The 20,767-nt window shown below is 44.9% G+C and overlaps 1 protein-coding gene across 9 annotated transcripts in view; it reads left to right on the plus strand.

Annotated features, from left to right (window-relative positions):
- The first annotated feature begins 839 nt into the window (after positions 1 to 839).
- The window catches only part of SH3D19 (SH3 domain containing 19), a 218,617-nt gene continuing 198,689 nt past the window's right edge, over positions 840 to 20,767 (plus strand). For 2 of the 9 annotated variants that reach the window (XM_058666770.1, XM_058666775.1), the window contains exon 1: positions 1,260 to 1,312. Coding sequence is in view for 4 of the 9 variants with exons in the window: in XM_058666778.1 (XP_058522761.1) it covers positions 14,566 to 14,692 (127 nt within the window). In the remaining 5 variants the exon portion in view is untranslated. Of the gene's footprint in view, positions 1,313 to 14,157; positions 14,269 to 14,528; positions 14,700 to 20,767 lie in introns of those variants that run through there. The other 7 variants (XM_058666768.1, XM_058666771.1, XM_058666778.1 and 4 more) reach the window with 7 other exon arrangements.

The raw sequence follows: 20,767 nt of genomic DNA on the forward strand, positions 1-20,767 counted from the left end.
ACTCACTAGTTTACTCTCCAGATGTTCAAAACAACAAAGACTGAGCCAGGAGGTAAAAATTCAATTCATATCTACCTGCATGGTAGGGACCCCCAACTACTTGAGAAGCACCTGTTCCCCCCGCCCCACAAGGCTTGCATTGACAAAAGTGACTACAATCAAGAGTCAGAGGTGGTAAGTGAATCCAGGTCCACCTGATATAGGATGCAGGTGACTTAACCAGTAGGCTAAATCCCCGCCCTGAACATGCCAGACTTATTGTCATGAGCATGCTCAAGATCATCGCAGTCTTATGTTCGTAGCCAAACTGAGGTGAAGACAGAGCATGCCCATATTCTCCCACCCCCTATACATGCACAGCTTCTCCCATAGCTGTCACCTCTGGCACTCAGAGTGGTAATTTTGCCACAATTGATGCACTTATGGGGATACATCATTTTCATCCAAAGTTTACTGTTGGTGTCACAATCTCTGGGTTTTGACACATGTCAGACGAAATGTGTGCACTTACAGTACAGAGCACTTGCACTCCCTGAGTTTTCCAGAGAGGCTAGATTTGTACAGGGTGAAAAGAGAGGGAAAGAACAAAGCATGCCAAACAGTAGCTCCATCCAAATCCACGGCAAGTTTGTCCCGAATTCAACAGCTCCCGGCGGTGCCATCTCCCCAAGTCCCGCTCCGAACAGGTTCCTCCTCCTTTTGTTCATATGTCAAAGCAAATGCGTTTCCTGTTGACACCAGAATATCGGGCAAGGGCAGGAAGCGGACAGGCCACCTCCTCTTTCTCCCCCTTCCCATTCCGTTTATTTATTTTGTGCACGTTTGTTTGGGTCGAGCGTGCGCGGCGGTGGGACGGCCTCCGGGGCCGGTGACCCCTCCCCGAGGAGGGGAGGCCCGGCTCGAACCCGCCCAGTCCCGGGCTGGACCGCGGCGCGGCGGGGCGGGGACCGGGAAGAAGAGAGTAGGAGAGAGAGAAAGCCTAGGGCGAGAGAGGCCGCCGGTGCGCCGTGAGGAGGCGGAGGAAAGGAAGCTCTCTGCCGCTGCAGGTGGAGTTCACCCAGGGGACCGTTTCTGCAGCCGCCGCCGTCTCTCCGGAGCCCGGCTTCCCTGTCCCGAAGGTGCTGGCGTGTGGCACCCGGGACCCGCCGACTGGGGGGCGCCCGGGCCCGCCGTCCCCGGCTGCGCCTCCGAGCCTCGCTCATGGCTGAGGGCCGGCGGCGGGAGGACGACGAGGAAGAGCTGCGCGAGCGCCGCGAGCTTGGGGGCCCGCGCCGCGCCCGGGGCCGTGCGCTCTCGGGCCACTCGGCCGCAGGTGAGGGGGCGCGGCGGCGCGGGCGCGAGTGGGCTGGGAGGCGGGCACCGGTAGACCGAGAGAGCTGGGCGCTCCGGGGCCGCCCAGGTCCTGCCAGGGCGGCGACTGCTCCTTCGCCGGTCGGGATGGGACCGGCACCTTTAACTCTGGAGGCAGAAAGCCAGAGAGGAAAGAGAGAGCAAGCCTTTGCATCCTCATTCTCACTTTCGGGTCGAGCCCGAGGAAATTCAAAAGGCGTTCTCTACCTGCCAGTGGCCAGGGAGAACTGAGACTCCCAAATGGGCGTGCAAAACTCAAACCAGGAGGTAGCTTCTGGCTTGGAATTAGTGGCTTGGGCAATCGCTTATCTTTGGATGAGTCAGAGACCAGTAGGGAGCTTCCAGGGTCTGGCAGCCTCCATACACCGCGACACCTCCCTCCCCTTTCTCCCGTTGGGTTTGCCTGCCCTGGCTGCCGTCAGGTCGGCCACGTGCTCACACTGAGTCAAGGCTGGCGGTAGGCCACCGGTGGACTTCGGACCTGGGATTATCCTCCCCCCCACGCCCACTGCCGGAGCTCCCCAGATTTTTTTTTTTCCTTATGACTTGCATTGGAGTTGTTTTTGGAGCACACCTGCTTCCTCCAAACCCCATGAAATTAAAGTCCCAAATAATAGCATATCCAAAGGCAGTGAGGCTAAGAATCATTTCTTGGCCTGCAATTACTTTCATGACCTTGTGTGGTTTGGTGTGCACAGGCACGCGAGCAGCACGGATATAATAGAGGGGCGCATGTGTGGAAAAGTGTAGCTCCAAGCTTTCCTTCTTCCTTTTTTAATCATACAATGGAGAAAACATTCTTGGGCCTTTGGTTCCAACTGGATGAGCCCAGTTATCTGAAAACAAGAGGGAAAAACAAACCTGGATAGGGGCAACAAGAGGGAGAGGAAGTGAGAACGATCCCAATGGAAACGGAAGGTCAGAGAGTGGGAGATGGTGAATTCTCCCTCCTCCAGTTAGCCTCTAAGAAAGCTGAAAACTTGGAGGAGGTAATGGATTTTGTGGAGGAACCACTGGAGGGCAGGAACCGTGAAGAAATAGCCTGTTGGCAGTCTTGGAACCTTAAAGAAAATTCCTCATGTCCATTACCAGGACTTTTCATCAAGATAAGGTGTTTGACAACCTACATAAACACCAATTGTTTTAAAAGTAATTGATAGTTGTGTTGAATATAAACCCAGACCTTGTGAAATAATGAGTAATTACTGGTATCAGTAAATATTTCTTGCAAGAACACAATGAACACACATTAGGAAGATGAACCTCTCTCTAATCACTGATTGAAACAGTTGAGGCTCGTTTGGGCTCCTGTAACTACCCTTCAGCAATAAACTTAACTCCATACTTTAAAGGGCAGTTGTAGAGTTCAGACTACTTATGACCCAGTTTGACCCCAGTTGAATGTGTATCATTTAGTTGCAATATGTGTATTTAGTCCAAGGCTGGTGGAAGGGTTATATTAGTCACTTGTCTTAAAAAAAAAAAAAATTCCATAATTTCACAAGGCTGAATTTCCAAACTCTGTGATAATTTTTTGCTGAGCCAAGACATAGTATATACTTCTTGCACTCAGAAATCAGTGTTCAGTTGGCCATTCATGTGCCTTTTTTCTGGAAAGGGTGAAGGGACTGTAGTAGCATGGGGTGGGACTTGCAGTTTGGGCTTTTATTTTGGGAATAAATTATGGAATAGTTTACATGACAAGCCGTGCTTCTGTTTTCCCTCCTGGCTCCGCATGTGTTTCAGACACCACTGCATTCCTTACCAAGCTTGGGCATTTGTTGGTTATATCTGCACTGCCTGTTGCTCTCCTAAGTGAGGGGGTGAGCCAATCCAGGAGCTTCGGGTTTCCTTTGAGTCTTTCCTTTGAGTCTTCCTGTTCCCAGTGTTGCCCCTCTTGCCTCTCCTCTAGATAAAGATTTTTCCTTTTCTTTGATCTCACCTAACTAGAGACCATAAACTTGGAGTTTATGGTCAACTTGAGGAACTCCATGAACTCTTTCTTTTCTTCCTGCTAAATGTAGGTGTGGCTATGTGAGTGCCTCTATTTGTTTTTTTTGCTAAACATATATAGATGAGTATGTAGCACTTGTACATGATAGAAAATGAACTTTCAAAGCTCATACCCAAAGCAGACTTCCCTGTGCTCCCAGACATAGCTTTCCTCCCGTCCCTGGAGGTGATCTTTATTTCTTTATTTACTTTTGTGATGAATTCATTTTTTTTGGATATAGTCTTACTATTGTACTTCAGTATACAATAGTGAGAGTCTTACCTGTTCTGCAGCTTCGTGTCAGTAGGGTCCTCCTTCCTGCGGTGTGTGTTCTTTGGTGCTGTGATTTGTGTTTGTTCAAGCTGACTGCTCTTTTTATCAGTCCAGAAGCAAGCAGGTCATGACTTGCAATTATGAATGAGTTCTTATCATTCAGAAGCCTGGTAATCCAGGCATATGAGGACAGTCCTGGGAGGACATCCTTAGGAAATCAATGTGCTTCTGAGATGATGCTACTTTTAATTTTTTTTTTCAACATTCACCTGTTTTTTGTCTACTAGGAAGTTGAGTGACACATGCAGGGAGGGATGGAGGGGGAGAGAGATAAAAAGAGACTCTTCCATCCTCTGTTTCACTCCTCAAATGCCCGCAAAAGCTGGGAATGCACCAGGCCAAAGCCAGGAGCTCAGCACTTTATCCGAGTCTCTCACATTGGTGGCAAGGTCCAAGCCCTTGAGCCATCATCTGCTGCCTTCCAAGGATTCATAAGCAGGAAGCTGGATGGGACGTGTATGAAGCAACAGTAACTGGCACTCAATTTCACACTCTGATGTGGGATGCAGGCATATTAAGCAGCAGTTTAACCCGTTGTGCCTTAACAGTAACCCCTTGGTTTCAACCAGATGCTAAAATAAATGAAAAGTCCAGTTGACATTTTGCAGAATTGTTGGAGCAAGCAAATGCTGAGTGCAATGAAGGCTGGCTCTGTTTTGTTTACTTACTTGAGAATGAGAGGGAGGGAGAGAGAATTCCCAACTGCTGGTTCATTCCCCAGAAGCCTATAACATTGGGGAGCCAGGAATACAATCCAGTTCTACCATGTGGGAGGTAGGGACCCTGTTATTTGAGCCATCACCACTGCCTTTGTAGGACTGCATTTGCAGGGAATTGGAACTGGTAATTGAACCCAGGCCACCCCCTGTGACGTAGGCTGCAAGTGTCAACTGCTATGCTGAATGCCTGCTCCTTAGTAAAAATTAATTGTGTAGGAATTCATGATCCGTGAGATTAAGTTCTGACATAGGAACGACACCTGGGGAACAGAATTTTTCATTGTTTGAGTGTCATGTACTGATGCTAAGGTGTTACGATTCTCTAATGTGAAATATTTACTGTTGGTGGTGACAGCCAAGATCCTAACGGCCTGATCTGCTTGCTATAAGGTGGTAATATAAAATCTAGACTCAACATCTGACTTCTTGGGGAGAGTGAGTACACTACCTCAGCAGTGCTCCAACTTGGTTTGTGTAGCGAAATCACCCGAAGTGTTTGTCCGGAGGTGGACTGTTGGGCCCCTCTCCCCAGCATCTCTCATTCAATTGGAGGGGGTGGGGGCCTGAGAATGTTCATTTTGAATATGTTCGCAAGTGACACAGATGCTACTGGTCCAAAAGGGTGCTACTTTTGCAAATTGCCTGTAGTTAAGAGAGACATCATACCTGGCGCACTGAGGCTTAAATTCTAAGAGTTCTTTTGGTTCATTTGTCCTTTTGAAAAGGTCTATGAGAAACCATGAGATAAACATGGAGATCCTCGTTAACTTAGTGTCCATTCTGGGTGTCTTCCGTAGCTTTAAAGGCTGTCATGGCTGATTGACACAGCCCAGCATTTAAAATCAGCTTCATCCTTTGTGGTTGCTTTTCTTTTTTGTATCATTAATTGAATATTCTTCATTTCTGTGTAAGTTTGGTGTGTTGGTGCCAGTGTGTTCGTTACTGCTAGCCAGGGACACAAGAAGGGGCAGGCAGGCGACAATAGGCAGAAGATGGGGTGAACAGCCCTTGGGTGTTCCCAGGATTGCCCTAGCTTTTAAAACTGAAAATTTTCCATAGTAAGAATGGTTCGTCACCCTAGTGGAAGGACAGTTTGCGAGTGACCTTGGAGTGGGGGAAGAGGGGATAAAGGCTACTGATGTTTGTGCAAAATTCACAGCTTCTCACTGAGTGTCATGATTTTTTTTCACTCAAGGCTGTTTGTATTGTTACATGTAGCTGTAATTTGTTTTTGTTGCATAAATATGTCTTATGTCTATTATTTAAATACTTAATTTGACAAGCAGAGAGACAGAGAGAGCCCCCATTTTTTGGTTCGTTCCTTAAATGCCTGCAGCACTCAGATTTGGAGGCTAAACTAAAACCAAGACCAGAAACTCGGTCCAGATCATTCATCTGAGTGGGTGTCAGAAACCCAGTTACTTCAGCCATCATTGCTGCCTCCCAGGGTCTGCATTGGCAGGGAGCTGCAGCAGGAGCCACAGCTGGGAACTAAACTCAAGCACTCCCATGTGGGACTTGGCAATCTTTATCCGTAGGGTAAACACTGGCTCCCTGGAGTCTCAACTTTTGTTAGTTATGTCTAGCAAATACCATTTTCCATCCTGTGGCCTGTTTAATTTTATGTATGGTTTATTTTGATGTGGCAATTCTTTGTTTTCTTAGATGGATTTGTGAATCTTTTCCTTTATGAATTATCTCCCCCTTCTCCCTTGATTAAGGACGCTATCCCTAACCTAAAGTCATAAAAAAAAAAAAATCACTTTTCTTTCCTGACTCCTAAAAGATTTGTAGTTGATCTTCTCTAAAAAAAAAAAAAAAAAAAATTATTTGTATTTGTTGGAAAAGCAGAGTAAGGGAGAGAGTTCCCCACAGGCCTGCCAACAGTCAGGGGCAGGGGCAGGTCAAAGCTGGGATCCTGAACCCAAGTACTTAGGCACTTAGGCTATTCAGCTGCTGCTTCCCAAGGTGTCCAGTAGCTGGAAGCTGAATTGGCTGGTGGAATTGGAACTTAAACCTGGACATCGTAATATGGGATGTGGGCATCCCACCCAAGCACCTGCCCCTGCAGCATTCTTTGTGGAGACCTGTCATAACTTTCCTTAGACTCAAAACTGTAGCAGACTCATACTACTCCTCCAAAGGGCAAGCATGTAAGATGCTTGCTCCTAAAATGTGAACACCTGAAAGAGTGGCAGGCATGCAATAGGGCTTAATAAAATAGGAAATAAATGCACTCTGTCAGTATTTTGATGTGTTTATGGTAAACCCACAAAGAATTGCTACAAAGATGGTCCCTGACTTGACAGCGGTTTGACTTAATGCTTTTTCTACTTTAAAGTGGCATGACAATAGATGTTGCATAGAGACTGTTTTTTGAAATTTGACTTTTCCATGTTAGTGCTATGTGGTAGAGTCCTCTCCATTGACTCCAGTAAGCCCTGTGATGATGAGGTGACACAGCGGACCTCCCCAATGTACCATGTTGCTAGGCTGGGAATTCGGTGGGTAGGTATATTCAGTGCACTTGGGGGATATTTTTAGCTTGCTGTGGGTGTTTTGGGATGCTGATGAGAAAGCATCTATGACTGAAGGCTTTTGTGCTTTGAGTAAAATAATAGTGTGAGGGCTCAGAATGACAGTCACGGTGTGTGCTGTGTCACAGGTGCTTCACACACCTCAGCTGCTTCTAAGGAGGTATTTTAAGTGTATGTTTTTATAGAAATAGGTTTATTTATAAATTCTTAATTTTGGGGGCTGGCACAGTGGCTCAATTGGCTAACCCTCTGCTACAAGCACTTGGATCCCATATGAGCACCAGTTTGTGTCCCGGCTGTTCCAGTTCCCATCCAGCTCCCTGCTTGTGGCCTGGGAAAGCAGTCGAGGACAGCCCAAAGCCATGGAACCCTGCATCCATGTGGGAGACCCAGAAGAAGCTCCTGGTTCTTGGCTTCAAATCGGCTCAGCTTTGGTCATTGTGGCCACTTGGGGAGTAAACCAGTGAACGTATGATCTTTTTTCTCTCTCTCTCCCTTTCTGTATAAATTCTGCCTTTCTAATAAAAATAAATTTTTAAAAATTCTTAATTTTTGTAAGTAAAATTTATATTCTATAATATACATTTCAATATATGTATACAAATTATGTAACATATACATGAAATATACTGTATGTTCTATAATTGGAGAAGCCAAGGCTCAGAAATATTTAAGCAACTCGCAAAAGGTCCCTTGGCTAGTAAATGGGAGAATAAAGATTTCAATACAGGTTTTTTTCAAAGTGAAGTCCATGTTCTTCTAGGCCAGCACACTGTGAAGGTCAAGTAATGTTGATGCTGCAGAGTTTATACCCACATAGTGGCGGCTATGCTGAATACTTTGGCTGTAAGCCTCTTTCTCTAGCTTCAGACACATTTATCTGGTAGTTTTCTCCTTAGCAAGGATTTTACAACCCCATGTAGTTTGACTTTTACAACAACCTGAGAAGGAACAGGGCAACCCTTACGATTTCTATTTTATTTATTTTTAAAAGATTGAGAGTTAGAGAAAGAGGCAAGGAGAGAGAGACACGTTTTCTATTCTTTGGTTAGAGACAGAGATAGACCCATTTTCTATCCATTGGTTCACTTTCCAGATGGCTGCAATGGCTGAAGCCAGGAGCCAGGAGCTGGGAGCTTCCTCTGAGTCTCCTGCATGGGTACAGGGGACAGTGTACTTGCACTGTCCTCTGTTGCCTTTCCAGGCTGTCAGCAGGAAACTGGATGGGAAGGGGTGCACCCATATGAGATGGGGGCTGTAGGCATTGGCTTTACCTTTTACACCACAGCACTGGGCTCCCTACTGTTCCCATTTTAAAGATGTATAAACTGAGAAATGTTAGAAAAATTTCATCTAGAATTACAAAGCTAAAGATAACTGCAACTCAGTGATATCTGTTGTGTGTCACAAATCAGACACTAGTTTCTTTGGCTGATACACATAGCCTGTTAGGTCCTATTCGTCAGAGTGTGGTTGTTCCAGTAAGCTGGATAGTTTAGAGAACTCCATTAATTTTTCTGGGCTTACAGTTTTTCTGTTTTTAGGATTCTAACATTATCTGATTTATTTGGAGAAAGTTATTTTAAGTCCCATGGAAACTGTGGATATATTTATATGTTGTTTAAAAATCCTGTACTCACCAAATTCTTGAAGTGGACCTGTCTGGTTGACCTTACCAATGTAATGAATGCAGCAAATGCTGTAACTAGAGAGAGAGTTGTAACGTTGGCTGCCTGATGTACAAGAATGTGCTTTGCAATCAGAGAACTGGGAATGCGAAGTAATCCATGGTGACTGTCAAACAGAGGACAACACAAGATAGCCAGACTCTTGGTTCATTTCTGGGCTCAGCAATTGCCAACTCCCCAGTCTTGCACAAGGTACCTAAACTCTCTGCTTCCATTCTTCACTTAGACAATGGAAATAATAATAAAAACCTGTGCTATAGCACTTGAGGATTACATTAATTTATGTGTATTTGTAAGTGTTCTGAGAACATGGCCAAGCACACAGAGGGAATACCTATGTGGTTATCACTGGGTCTGACAATTAGTTGAATCTACACTTTCCTTCATTTGGGAATGCTTATAGATTTCATGGTGGCAGAGGAAAAAGGTCAATCTGGAGTGTCATCATTCAGTAATCAAATGTAGCTGTTTTGCTTTGGGGTTCATGAATCTCTTATAACTGTCTTATTCTCATAAGATCCCCAAAGACTGAGACCAGTTCTTCGTTTACAAATGCAGTTTTCTTTTCAATTGAGTTTTTAAAAGGATTTTTCCCCCCAATTTATTTGAAAGGCAAAGTTACAGAGTGAGATGGAGGGAGAGGCAATGAGAGATTCTTCCATCTGCTGATGTACTCCATGATGAGGCTGAATTCAGGAACCTGGAGCTTCTTTTTGGTTCTTCCACATTGGCACAAGGGACCAAGTACTTACATCCATCTTCCGCTGCCTTCCCAGGTGTATCAGCAGGGAGCCGGATGGGAAGAGGAGCAACCAGGCCTCCCATTCCATATGGGAAGCCAGCAGTGGCTTAACTGGCCACATGCCAGTTCCTGAGCTTTTCTTTATCATCACAAATGAAAAGCTCATTTTTGTGATATAAGCAGTGATATTCCAAGTGATGTCAGTGTCTAGAAGATTAAGCTGATGGTTAGAACCTTCTGACCACCCCATTCGTTCTGTTTTACCTCCCTTGGACATAGTTCATCTAGCACTTCAACAACTTCATTGCAGTGTTACAATCTGTAAGCAATGGATTCAGTCCGTTTTTCCTCAGATATGTTCAGCTTTGCCTGCAATGGTGCTTACAGGCTAATCCGCTGAATACTTGGCTGTAATCCTCTTTCTCTAGCTTCATTAGCTTTGTAGCCTGCAGTAGTTTTACAACATCTTTCTGGGCCTAAGTCTTTGCTTTATTAATTGAGGGAGTGAGGCTTCCAACTTCATCTTTTATGATTCTAGGATAGAAGAAGAAAACTCACTTCTCATTTTGTTTATGTAAGTTTGTTTATTGAACGTGCTAAATTAGGTCTTTCTCCTGGCTTCCTTCTGAATTGCTCCATTAGCAAGGGAGAAGTCAGTGGCACAAAAGGCATGACCCTGCCTCTCCTGAAGTGGGGAGGAAAAGAAAGAGTGGGAGGGAGAAAGGTTGTTTCCACCTGCTGGTTGACTCCCCAAATGCCTGGACTGGTGGCTGAAATCTGGAGCTGGAAACTGAATCCAGATCTTCACATGAGTGACAGGGACCCAATTTCTTGAGCAGCACCTGCTGTCTCCTAAGCTGTGCATTAGCAGGTAGGTTATATCGGGAGCAGAACTGAGGCTCAAATCCAGGTACTCTGTCATTATAGGATGCAGGAATTCCAAATAGGGTCAATTCTAGACTATTATGTATTTGTTATATACTATAAATTTCATATAAACATATGTAAATATATATTTATACAAACATTTTTTTAAGGTGGAGGACTTAAAATTTTGGGGGGAATTCTTTTACATGGAAAACTCATGTTTTGTAATTCCCTCTCTTAGTTCCTTTCAGTGTTAAAGGTTCTACATTGGAATTGTCCTTTGTTCCTGCATGTTGGTTAATGTACGTGTGATTCCTCTGGAATATCACCTTGTGCCACTGTCCAGAGGATAATTTCATTTCGAATTGTAAACAAAAGGCACAACCAAGTGTTTAATTGAAGTGACCTATGACCAAGACTCACAGCAGAGTATCAGCAGGTACAAATGATCTAACAGAAATTCCTTTCCAACTTTGGAGATGGAGTAGAAATTAGAGCAGGCAGGAGAAGAATCTGGAAAAGCACTGGACTAGGATAGTCACATCATAATGGATTAATATTTATTGCTCACTGGGTGCTAGGTAATACACATATCTTTCTGGTTTAGTCTGGTGGCTAATGCTATGATGTAGGTGTGACTATAGAATGAAGGAAATAAGGCCTTGAGAGGGTAAAGTCTACACCAGCTCACAAAGTTGGTGAGTGGAGCACAGGCTTCGTGGCGCAGACTCCTAGTTGCTGCTTCCTGGGTAAGTGGAATTCCTTACAGTTTTGGGTATGGTGATGTGCTGGCCGTTCAAACTTTCTTCCAGCCTGCTTATTGAGCTTCAGGTCAGAGTTGCTGAGTGGGGCTTCCTGGAATGTTCTTTAAAGGGAGTGGACTCATCTGTTCAACATCCCCCTTTTCTTTACCGTTTCCTTCCCTGGTCCTTCGGGGACAAGGATGTGTAGCTGTCAGGAGCCATCCTGGGCCATGAGGTTACTCTGAGCATGGAAGCCAGGCATTGAAGAATGGTGGAGCAGACAAACATAGATGGGACCTCGGTCTCGGATGATTGCAGGGTCACAAAATGAGTTTTGATTACCAAGCTCTTTCTTTGAGACAAATAAATATAATAAATTAACCTTCTTTAAGTCACTTTTATAGTAGGCCTCTATAGCTGCTTCCTGCATGCAGTTCCTAACTGATGAAGATTTTCTATTGGTCTTTTTCCCTTCCTCCTATCCCACACTATAATGTGTGTTGTTAATACAAGGGTACCCTGGGATATATACAGTCTTATTCTGCGCTTTATTATGGTATGACCTTGCTCAAATCTCTTGTGTTTTATGACACTGTCCCTCCTACTCGCTCACCCTTTGCATTGTTTAGATGGGCACTGTGCATTGTACAGCACCATTATGGGGGACATGCTTGTAAACTCCTGGTGTGATTTTTAGTTCTTAGAGAGTGCTATGGTGTAGCTGTACTGAAAAGAAAGTCTGTTGAATTTGGGAGCAGTCTGGTTGTGTCGTCTTTGTGCCAGCTTAATTCAGAATGAATGAAGACAAGCTGTGAAGGGCAGTGATTTTATTCTTGCTCTAATGAGAGTGAGCAGACCCACAGCTGCATTACTCATGAGCCCCATAATGCATGCTGGGGCTACTGCAAGCACTGGAGAGCTCTCCCAGGCTGGGGCCACTTGGAAGCAGGGTGCCTTCTTCTTTTTCTTCCTTTTTCCTCTTTTTTTTTTTTTTAAGATTTATTATTTTTATTGGAAAGGCAGAGAGAAGGAGAGACAGAGAAAAAGATCTTTCATCCGTTGGTTTACTCCCCAGATGGCTGCCACGAGCTGAGCCAAACTGATGCCAGGAGCTAGAGCTTCTTCTGGGTCTCCCACGTGGGTGCAGTTCCCAGGCTTTGGGCCACCCTACACTGCTTACCCAGGCCACAGTCAGGGAACTGGAAGGGAAGTGGAGAAGCCAGGATACGAGTTGACACCCACAGATCCAGGTCCATGCAAGGCGAGGATCACTAGGCGAGGACCACTAAAGCCACTAGGCTACCGCACTGGGCCAGCAGAGTCGCTTCTTGTGGTGCCACCACACTCCTAGTTTGTTTATTCCTTCACAAATACCCTACTCAATAACTTGTCAGCTTAATGGAGACAGCTAGAGCTGTCAAGAGGACAAGCTAGACTGGTGTGACTTGGTTAAGATATAAATATTGCCAGGGGAAGGTGTGGCCTGCAACTGGAATTCATCTGGAACAAGGAGTGTTTATGGCAAGTTTGAAAATGCTAAGGCTTGCATTTGAATATTACTTTTAATGAGATGCATAACAATGGGAAATGCCTTAACATCACATACAGCATTTTTATGTTCCACCCCCTTCTATTCTTGTTTCTTCTTCAGAGAAAATTTCTTCAACTTTTCCACTAAACACGGGTGTGGTATTTCTCCCATTTCTGTAGCAATGGGAACCCTCAACAGTGTTTTTTAAACTTTGATATGCCTGGAGATCTACCTGAAAGGCAGGCCCTGCTGAGTAGGTTTTGGGTGGTGCCTGAGACTACAGGTCTAGTAATTTCAGCTGGTACGGCTCGGCTCTGAGCCAGGCTCTGAGTAATAGGGCCCTCAGTGATCTCTACTGTAGGCGAGAAAGGGCAGCCGACTCAACTGGGGTATGTGTTCTTGAGTCCATCCTCCGATTTCCTGGTTACTTTACTTCCGGGATAGTTGCTGAGCAACTGGACTTTGGTTCTGTGTGAGGTGACAATCACTGGTTTATTACCCTGTTAAAGAATAGGATATGGAGTGATTTCAGGAAAATTGAACATTTTATTTATTTTTTTAAGATTTATTAATTTATTTGAAAGGGGGTGAAAATTTATTTAAAAGAGAGAGAGAGAGAGAGAGGAGAAAGACAGAGGGAGAGATTTTCCACCCACTGCTTCACTCTGCAGATTGCCATCATGGCCAGGACTTTGGCAGGCTAAAGCCGGGAGCCAAACTCCACTGCTTTTCCCAGGATATTAGCAGGAAGCTGGATTGGATGTAGGAGCAGCTAGGACTCAAACTGGTGCCCATATAGGATGCTAGACTAAACACAGGCCATCTCCATGCTATCTTCCGGAAAAAAATATCTATTCATGTTACTTGCCTTTTTTTTTTTAATGAGTTCTTTATCTCTCAATATATAGTCTGCAAGTATTTTCTCCTGTGGTTTCCTTTTCTTTGCTGTACAGAAAGTTTTTCAGTTCCACCATTAATTTTACTTATTTTTTGAGATGTAGACAGCACATTTCCATCTGCTGGTTCCCTCCCCAAATGTCCACAGCAGCTGAGGGCTGGGATAGGCCAGAGCTGGGAGCCTGGAGCTTCTTCCGGGTTTCTAGTATGGGTAGCAGAGGCCCAAGAACTTGAGCCATCCTTTGCTGCTTTCCCAGACAGCATTAGCAGGGAGCTGGATTGGAAGCTGATCAGCTGGGACTGGAACCAGTGCTTGATTTGGTATGTCCCAAGCCATGGTTTAACTTACTTTAATCTAAAGGGAACATTTACTGTGCTAGGTTGGGGAGCCAACGCCTCCACTTCCTGTGGCTCACTCCGTTGGGGAAAGCTTACCCGTTCCAGCTGTGGCACCTGTTTTTGCGTCCACGACCGGGAACCTGTTTGCTGTTAGTCCCGTGAGCTTTTCCTGTGTGCCACCTCGTGCCGGCAGGATGGCCAGCGCCTGGCCTTGGGGAGGTGGGACAATTCATTAATATCTGGTCCAGGGCATGGAGGCCTCGCCAACGGCTTTCTTTGGGGTTCTTGGCTGTGAGCTTCAGGTGGCCGCCCAGGCAGGACCTCCCTGACCTTAGGGCGCGGGTGACACCCAAGGACCGTGGGGCTTTGGCTAGCAGGGGGCAGGCGCGCGGCTAGCGCTCTTCTCGCGCGAGCCCACAGCCTGGTTCTCGTTCTCTCGCGGCCGCCGCCATCTTGCGTCCCAGTGCGTGGTCCTGTGAAGCGCCAGCGTAGTCTGGGGAGTTGGCCCCAAAGGAAGGCGAGTTTTCAGGTACGGATGGGGTCATGAGGAGGAGAGTATTGGTGTTCAGGAGTGAATGGGCGTAATTGCCACTTTGTGGAAAAGCCTGGCTGCCCTCATCTCCCCCGCCGTGGTGTCGAGTGCTGTGTGTGTCTGTCTTGGAGGCAGCACTCTTGGAGGTGAAGGTGTTTCTGAGGAGGAATGGAGCAGCTGTGACACCCGGCACGCACAGCACCGCGGGGAGGCACAGGTCCAGCGCGGGCTCACGTTTGGGGACTTGCGCAATGGCGTTTGCTGCGTGGTGGCGTCTGCGGGAGAGGCGCAGTGATGACTTGCCGTTTAAACGTTGATGAGAGCACTTCGTTATTAGTGTTAAACGCAAGGACAGGTTCTTGTGTAGGCATTAGAGCAGGCCTTTCTTCAGCTGCTGGAGCACAGGGATTTCGTGAACCTGGTAGGAGGTAATTTGGTGCTGATCACCTCATGGAGTGACGATGAATGTTTAATGAAGATAATGAAGACTTAGAGGTTTTAATTCCAGTATTACTGCATTCTTTTTTTCAATTGGGTCCCAATCTTTCTTACTCCTGTAGTACTAACTTGCTGACATGTTTGAGTCAAATATTTTGTTAATCATGTAGTCAGTGCTTAATAGGAGGTCTTCAAAAAGTTCATGAAAGAAATATGGAACAGCTGCATGTCTTTCACAAATTTTTTTTTAAAGATTTATTTTATTATAAAGTCAGATATACAGAGAGGAGGAGAGACAGAGAGGAAGATCTTCCATCCAATGTTTCACTCCCCAAGTGAACCGCAAAGGGCCGGTGTGCGCCGATCCAAAGCCGGGAACCTGGAACCTCCTCCGAGTCTCCCACGCGGGTGCAGGGCCCAGTTCTTTGGGCCGTCCTCAACTGCTTTCCCAGGCCACAAGCAGGGAGCTGAATGGGAAGTGGAGCTGCCGGGATTAGAACCGGCGCCCATATGGGATCCCGGCGCTTTCAAGGCGAGGACTTTAGCCGCTAGGCCACGCCGGCGGGCCCGTCTTTCACAATTTTTGACCCAGATGATCTTTTAATTACATTTTCCATTCCATGAACTTTTCGAAGGGCCCTCATCAGTGAGGAACTCATAAACCCCCTAACAGTGCTGCAAGGTGGGTTCTTGTTATCCTGCTTTTTTGTTTTTAAAGATTTATTTCATTTTTATTAGAAAGTCAGATATACAGAAAGAAAGAGAGACAGAGAGGAAGATCTTCCGTCCGATGATTCACTCCCCAAGCAGCTGCAACAGCCAGAGCTGCACTGATCCGAAGCCAGGAGCCAGCAGCTTCTTCCAGGTCTCTCACATGGGTGCAGGGACCCAAAGCTTCGGGCCATCCTCAACTGCTTTTCCAGGCCACAAGCAGGGAGATAGATGGGAAGTGGAGCTGCTGGGATTAGAACCGGTGCCCATATGAGATCCCAGCGTGTGCAAGGTGAGGACTTTTAGCTGCTAGGCCACTGTGCTGGGCCCTGTTATCCTGCTTTTTAAGATGAGAGAAATGGGGTTTAAAAAAAATAATAAAACTGGAATTCAAATTCCCTATAGGCTCCTACAGAGTTTATTTATTTGAATTTACTTGAAAAACAGAATGAGAGAGACAGATCTTCTATTTGCTGGGTCATCCGCCAAATGCCTGCAACAGCCAGGACATATGGATGACAAGGGCCCAAGAATATGAGCCATCGCCACTGCTGTCCAGGCTTTCCATTATCAGGAAGTAGTAGACAAGAATGAGAATGGAATCAAAGCCACGTACTCATGTGGGACTCAAGTTTCTTAACTTTTAAACTGGAGCATAGGTGGGGAGTATCTGGCGCATGGGCCGTACAAAGCGTGTGAAATTATTTGATCCAACCACTGGTAGGACTCAAAATCCAGTACATCCAGAATAGGCTAATTTTTAAGCTGGTAATTTTGTACGGTCCGTGACTAAGGTTATGAATTTCCAGATGACCCTTGATCCTTCCCAGTGTGGATCCTTCCTTTCTGTATTACGGAGATTTAAGAGTTTTTTCTGTGTGGAGAGCCTTGGTTGGTTGGGCATGTGATCTGAAAATGCGTTCTCATCTGTACTTTGTCAGCCTCACGTCTGAGCGGCCTCAGAGTTAGTTTGACGGGGGCTGTGTTTCTTGTTTCTTCATATACTTCTTAAAACTTTCTTTGAAAACTGACCATTTTGAATATCATAAAGTGACAACTTTGGAAATGAAATTCTTATTGCACTGTACGTTTTGTTACAGCTGCTTGATGTGTGGTGGTTTTTGTTTGTTTAGTGACTTCTCCAGAGTTCCTGGATAAAGTACTCTTTGTCATTGCTTCATTAGTTTATCAACTAATGACTGGACAAAGATTTTCTTAAGTGCCCAGAACCCTCCTCAAAACACTCTTTTAGTCTGAGTGTGGACTCTGGTGTGTGTTGCCACATGCCTATACCCAGACATGGCAGTTGACCTTTTTCCTTAGTCTTTTATTTCTTCCTTGGGCATAGCCTAAGATGAGAACTTCTCAAATCCTTTTTTCTTTTTATAAAAGATGTATTTATTTTTATTTGGAAGGAAGATCACACAGAGAAGAAGGGACAGAGAAAACTTGCATCTGCTGGTTTACTCCCCAAGTGGCATTAACAGGTGGAGCTGAGCCATTCTGAAGCCAGGAGCTACCTCCAGGTCTCCCACGTGGGTACATGGGTCCAAGGACCCGAGCCATCCTCCACTGCTTTCCCAGTCCACAGCAGGGAACTGGATTGGAAGTGGGGCACCCAGGACTAGAATTAGTACCCAAATGGTATGCCACCACCGCATGCGAAGGATTAGCTTGTAGAGCCAGATCCTCTCCTCAAGTCTTTTCTGAGTGTGTGCCCACTCTGGTAATATAGTTGGCCTCCTGGATTCCCAGGGATAGGTAGGTGGGAGTTTTCCCAAGTCCTTATTCTTCAAAGCATCTCATTTTCCAGCCTCTGCTCAGCCTTTTTCATTGTTGTCCCAGAAGTTACCCTCGTGTAGCAGCAAATGATGTATTGATTGGCCTATAAATATTGTCAGCAGATGCTCTCCAGCTGGTCACTTCAGCAAGGCAAATTCCAATTTGGATGAGGAAAAAAAATGTGTCTTCTGTAGTGACCTTCCTGGGAACACCAGACAGGTCAAAACATGATTGCTGTTATATTTGAGTCAAATCCAGTCTGCTCCCTCTGATAACATTACCAGGAATATAGGCATCAGGTATTTTTAAGTCTGTTGCTGAGCTGGGCATGCAGGAGAGTGCCCATGTGAGATGCTGGTGTCCCCAGATGAAGGCTTCACCTGATACACTAGAACATCAGCTAGTTTTCATAATATTAATTTATTATTTGTTTTCATATTTGATCTTATGAAAGTCACCTGTTCTCTTGAAAGTTACAATTACTTAAAAGCAAATTCTCATTTGAAACCAAAATGTCGAAAATTTGGACATAATCAAAACCTACCCTTTGCGGTCTCTGCTTTGTTTATTCTCGGTATTTTCTTTTAAGGATTTATTTATTTTAAGGTAAAAATTATAGAGCGAGGTAGAGACAAAAAGAGATCTTCCACCTAGTAGTCAACTGTCCAAATGGCCACTCCGACCAGATCTGAGCTGGTGTTAAGCTGGAAAGGCAGTAGTTTTTCCTTCTGGGTCTTCCACATGAGTACAGTGACTCAAGGACCTGTACCATCATCCACTGCTTTCTAATGTTATTAGCAGGGAGCTGGATTTGAAATGGAGCACCTGGAACACAAACTGGCACCCATATGGGATACCAGCACCACAGGAGGAGAATTAGAACGGGTCCCTATTTTCATTTTATCTCCATTTTGTGATTCCGAAGATTAGATTCAGGAAACATAAATTCTTTTTTTTTTTTTTTTTTTTTTACCCTTAAAATGCTTTTGTTGTTTGAAAGGCGGAGGGACAGACTGAAAGAGATCCACAAGTTTTGGTTCATCCCTCAAATGTCTGTAAGTAGCAATCAAGGCTGGGGGCAAGCCAAAGCTAGGAGTTGGAAACTAGGTCCAAGTATCCCATGAGGGTGTCAGGAGTCCGGTGACTTGAGTTAATGCCTGCTGCCTCCCTGTATGGGCATTGTCAGCAGGAAGCTGGAATCAGGGCAGGGGCAGGGCCAGAACTCTAGTTTTGATACTCTGATCGCTGTTCTAATATGGGATGTCTGTGGCCCAAGTGACTTAATTGCTGCTAGCCCAACACTTACCCCAAGAATACTTATATTTTGTTTGTCAACCTCCCACTTGCGAGCTATATTATCTTGATTTTCTTTCTCAGATTTTAAGAGGTAGAGTATCACAGAGCTGGAGAGAGGCAAACAGTTCCCATCTGCTGGTTTGCTTCACAGATGCTTGCAATGGCTGGGACCGGGTCAAGCTGAAGCCTGAAGTGAGGAACTCAGTCCTTTTCTGCCGTGTGAGCTATTTCTGCTCACTTCTAGGGTCTGCATTGGCAGGCATCGCATCCAGAGATAGCAGTGGGAGTTGAACCCAGGCACTCTGATATGGAATGTTCAAGTCTTGAGCAATGTCATAATCACCAGGCCTTATGCCCTCCCCTAATCTCTAATTCTATATTGACAATATGAAGCATTTAAACTCAGGGTTCAAGTCCAAGGGCTATTTTTGTAAATAAAGTTTTATTGGAACACAGCCATGCTCATTCATATATATTTTGTCAGCTGCTATGTTTTGTCTATATCTTGGGACCAAAGTGCCGTGTATCTGTTAAATAGTCACTGCATAGTCTATATTGCCTGCAGACCCTACGTATTCACTGTCTAGTGTTACTGAAAAAAAAAATCATGACTCCTGTGTATAAAGTTTCCAAACTCTTTATTCTACTTTTGGGATGCTTAGGCCAGCTATTTGTTGTTGTTTTTCCCAGTCAGGTTGCTTCTTAGCACATCACCAGCAAAATCAGTTTGAAGTTGATAAACACAAATAAATCATACATAATCATGTGTTAGACATGTACATGCCATATTTTGTTGTTAATGCTGTGATTGTAGACAACTTGTGGAGATTAATGTTTTAAAATGGTGGGCTCCAGTTCAGTGTCACTTGTAGTAACCCTGGGGTGCTGGCTGAAGGAGTGATTGCAATTTGTGACAAGTTGTATGCCGGCATCAGAAGCTTTTGCTCAGGAGTGCATGAAGTTTCTTCTGCTTAAATTTCTTTGGTTAACCTGATATCAATGGCACAAGGAAATATCATCCTTCTGCAGGAGACATCCTTCTACAGAGATGTCAGAGAATCATGGGAATCACAGCATTTATCACAGCCTCCTTAAAAGTTTACTAGTTGCAGCAGACTGAAACTCATGGCAAAAACTTAGTCCTGTGGGCTTATGTCACTGGCATCCCCTAGGAATGCCAGTTTAGTCCTGGATGCTCTGCTTCCCATACAGCTCTCTGCTAATGGCCTGGGAAAGCAGTGCAAGATAGCCCAAGTGCTTGGGTTTTTGCTACCCACATGGGAGGCCCATAGGTTTCTGGATCCTGGCTTTGGTCTAGCTTAATCTTGGCCATTACAGTCATTTGGGGAGTGAACCGGTGCATAGAAGATCTCTTCTCTCTTGCTGTCTGAAACTCTGCCATTCAAATAAGAGTTTTAAGATTAAAAAAAGTATGTTTTTGGAATGTTTTGTTTTTATGAACTCCCTGCAATTAGTAAGTAATTGAAGTTGGCTTAGTGAGGTTCTTTCAAATTGCTTATTTAATGTTCTTTGTGTGAATATGTCTTTGGATTTCTTTTGTTTCTTTTTTGTAGAATCTTAGTGTATTTAACTGGTAGTGGATGAAACTATTTCCTGTTTCATTCAGTGACATCATTCAAATAATCCAAGCCATAGACTTGGGTGAAGACTTAGCTCCCTCTATCACCATGGTTGCCTATGTAGGCGGTGAATTGCCTATTTCTGTTGAATCTCTATCTCCTTTGTAGCTCTTTGTCTTCATCCTGTTCCAGGCATCTCTCACTATTTTGATAGCCTTGTAACTTACTATTCTATCTCCTGATTTGCTTCTCTAAGCTCTTGCCTTATCAGCCACCAAAGTGATTTTCCTAAAATGCAAATTGATCATGTCTTTAACTTGCATTAAAATGCTTCATTTGTTTGTACATTTTAATTCCCTTAAAGCTCTGACTTCCTAACATGACCATGAATCTCTTTTGTTTTTGTTTTTAAGATTCATTTGTTTATTTGAAAGGAAGAGAGAGAGAGAGAAATCTTTTATCCACTGGTTAATCCCAGGTGTCCACAGCAGCCATGGCTTGGCCAGGCTAAAAAAAAAGCCAGGAGCTAGGAAGTCCATTCTGATTTTCTGTGTAAGTGGCAGCGGTCTAAGCACTTGAGGCATTCTCCACTGCTGTCTGGGTAAGTAATCCAGCAGGGAGCTGGAAAATGGAGCAATTGGGACTACCAGCATTCCAGTATAGGGTGTAGGTATTGCAGGCAGTAATCC

The sequence above is a fragment of the Ochotona princeps genome, chromosome 7, assembly GCF_030435755.1.
Source record: "Ochotona princeps isolate mOchPri1 chromosome 7, mOchPri1.hap1, whole genome shotgun sequence".
Lineage (NCBI taxonomy): Eukaryota > Metazoa > Chordata > Mammalia > Lagomorpha > Ochotonidae > Ochotona > Ochotona princeps.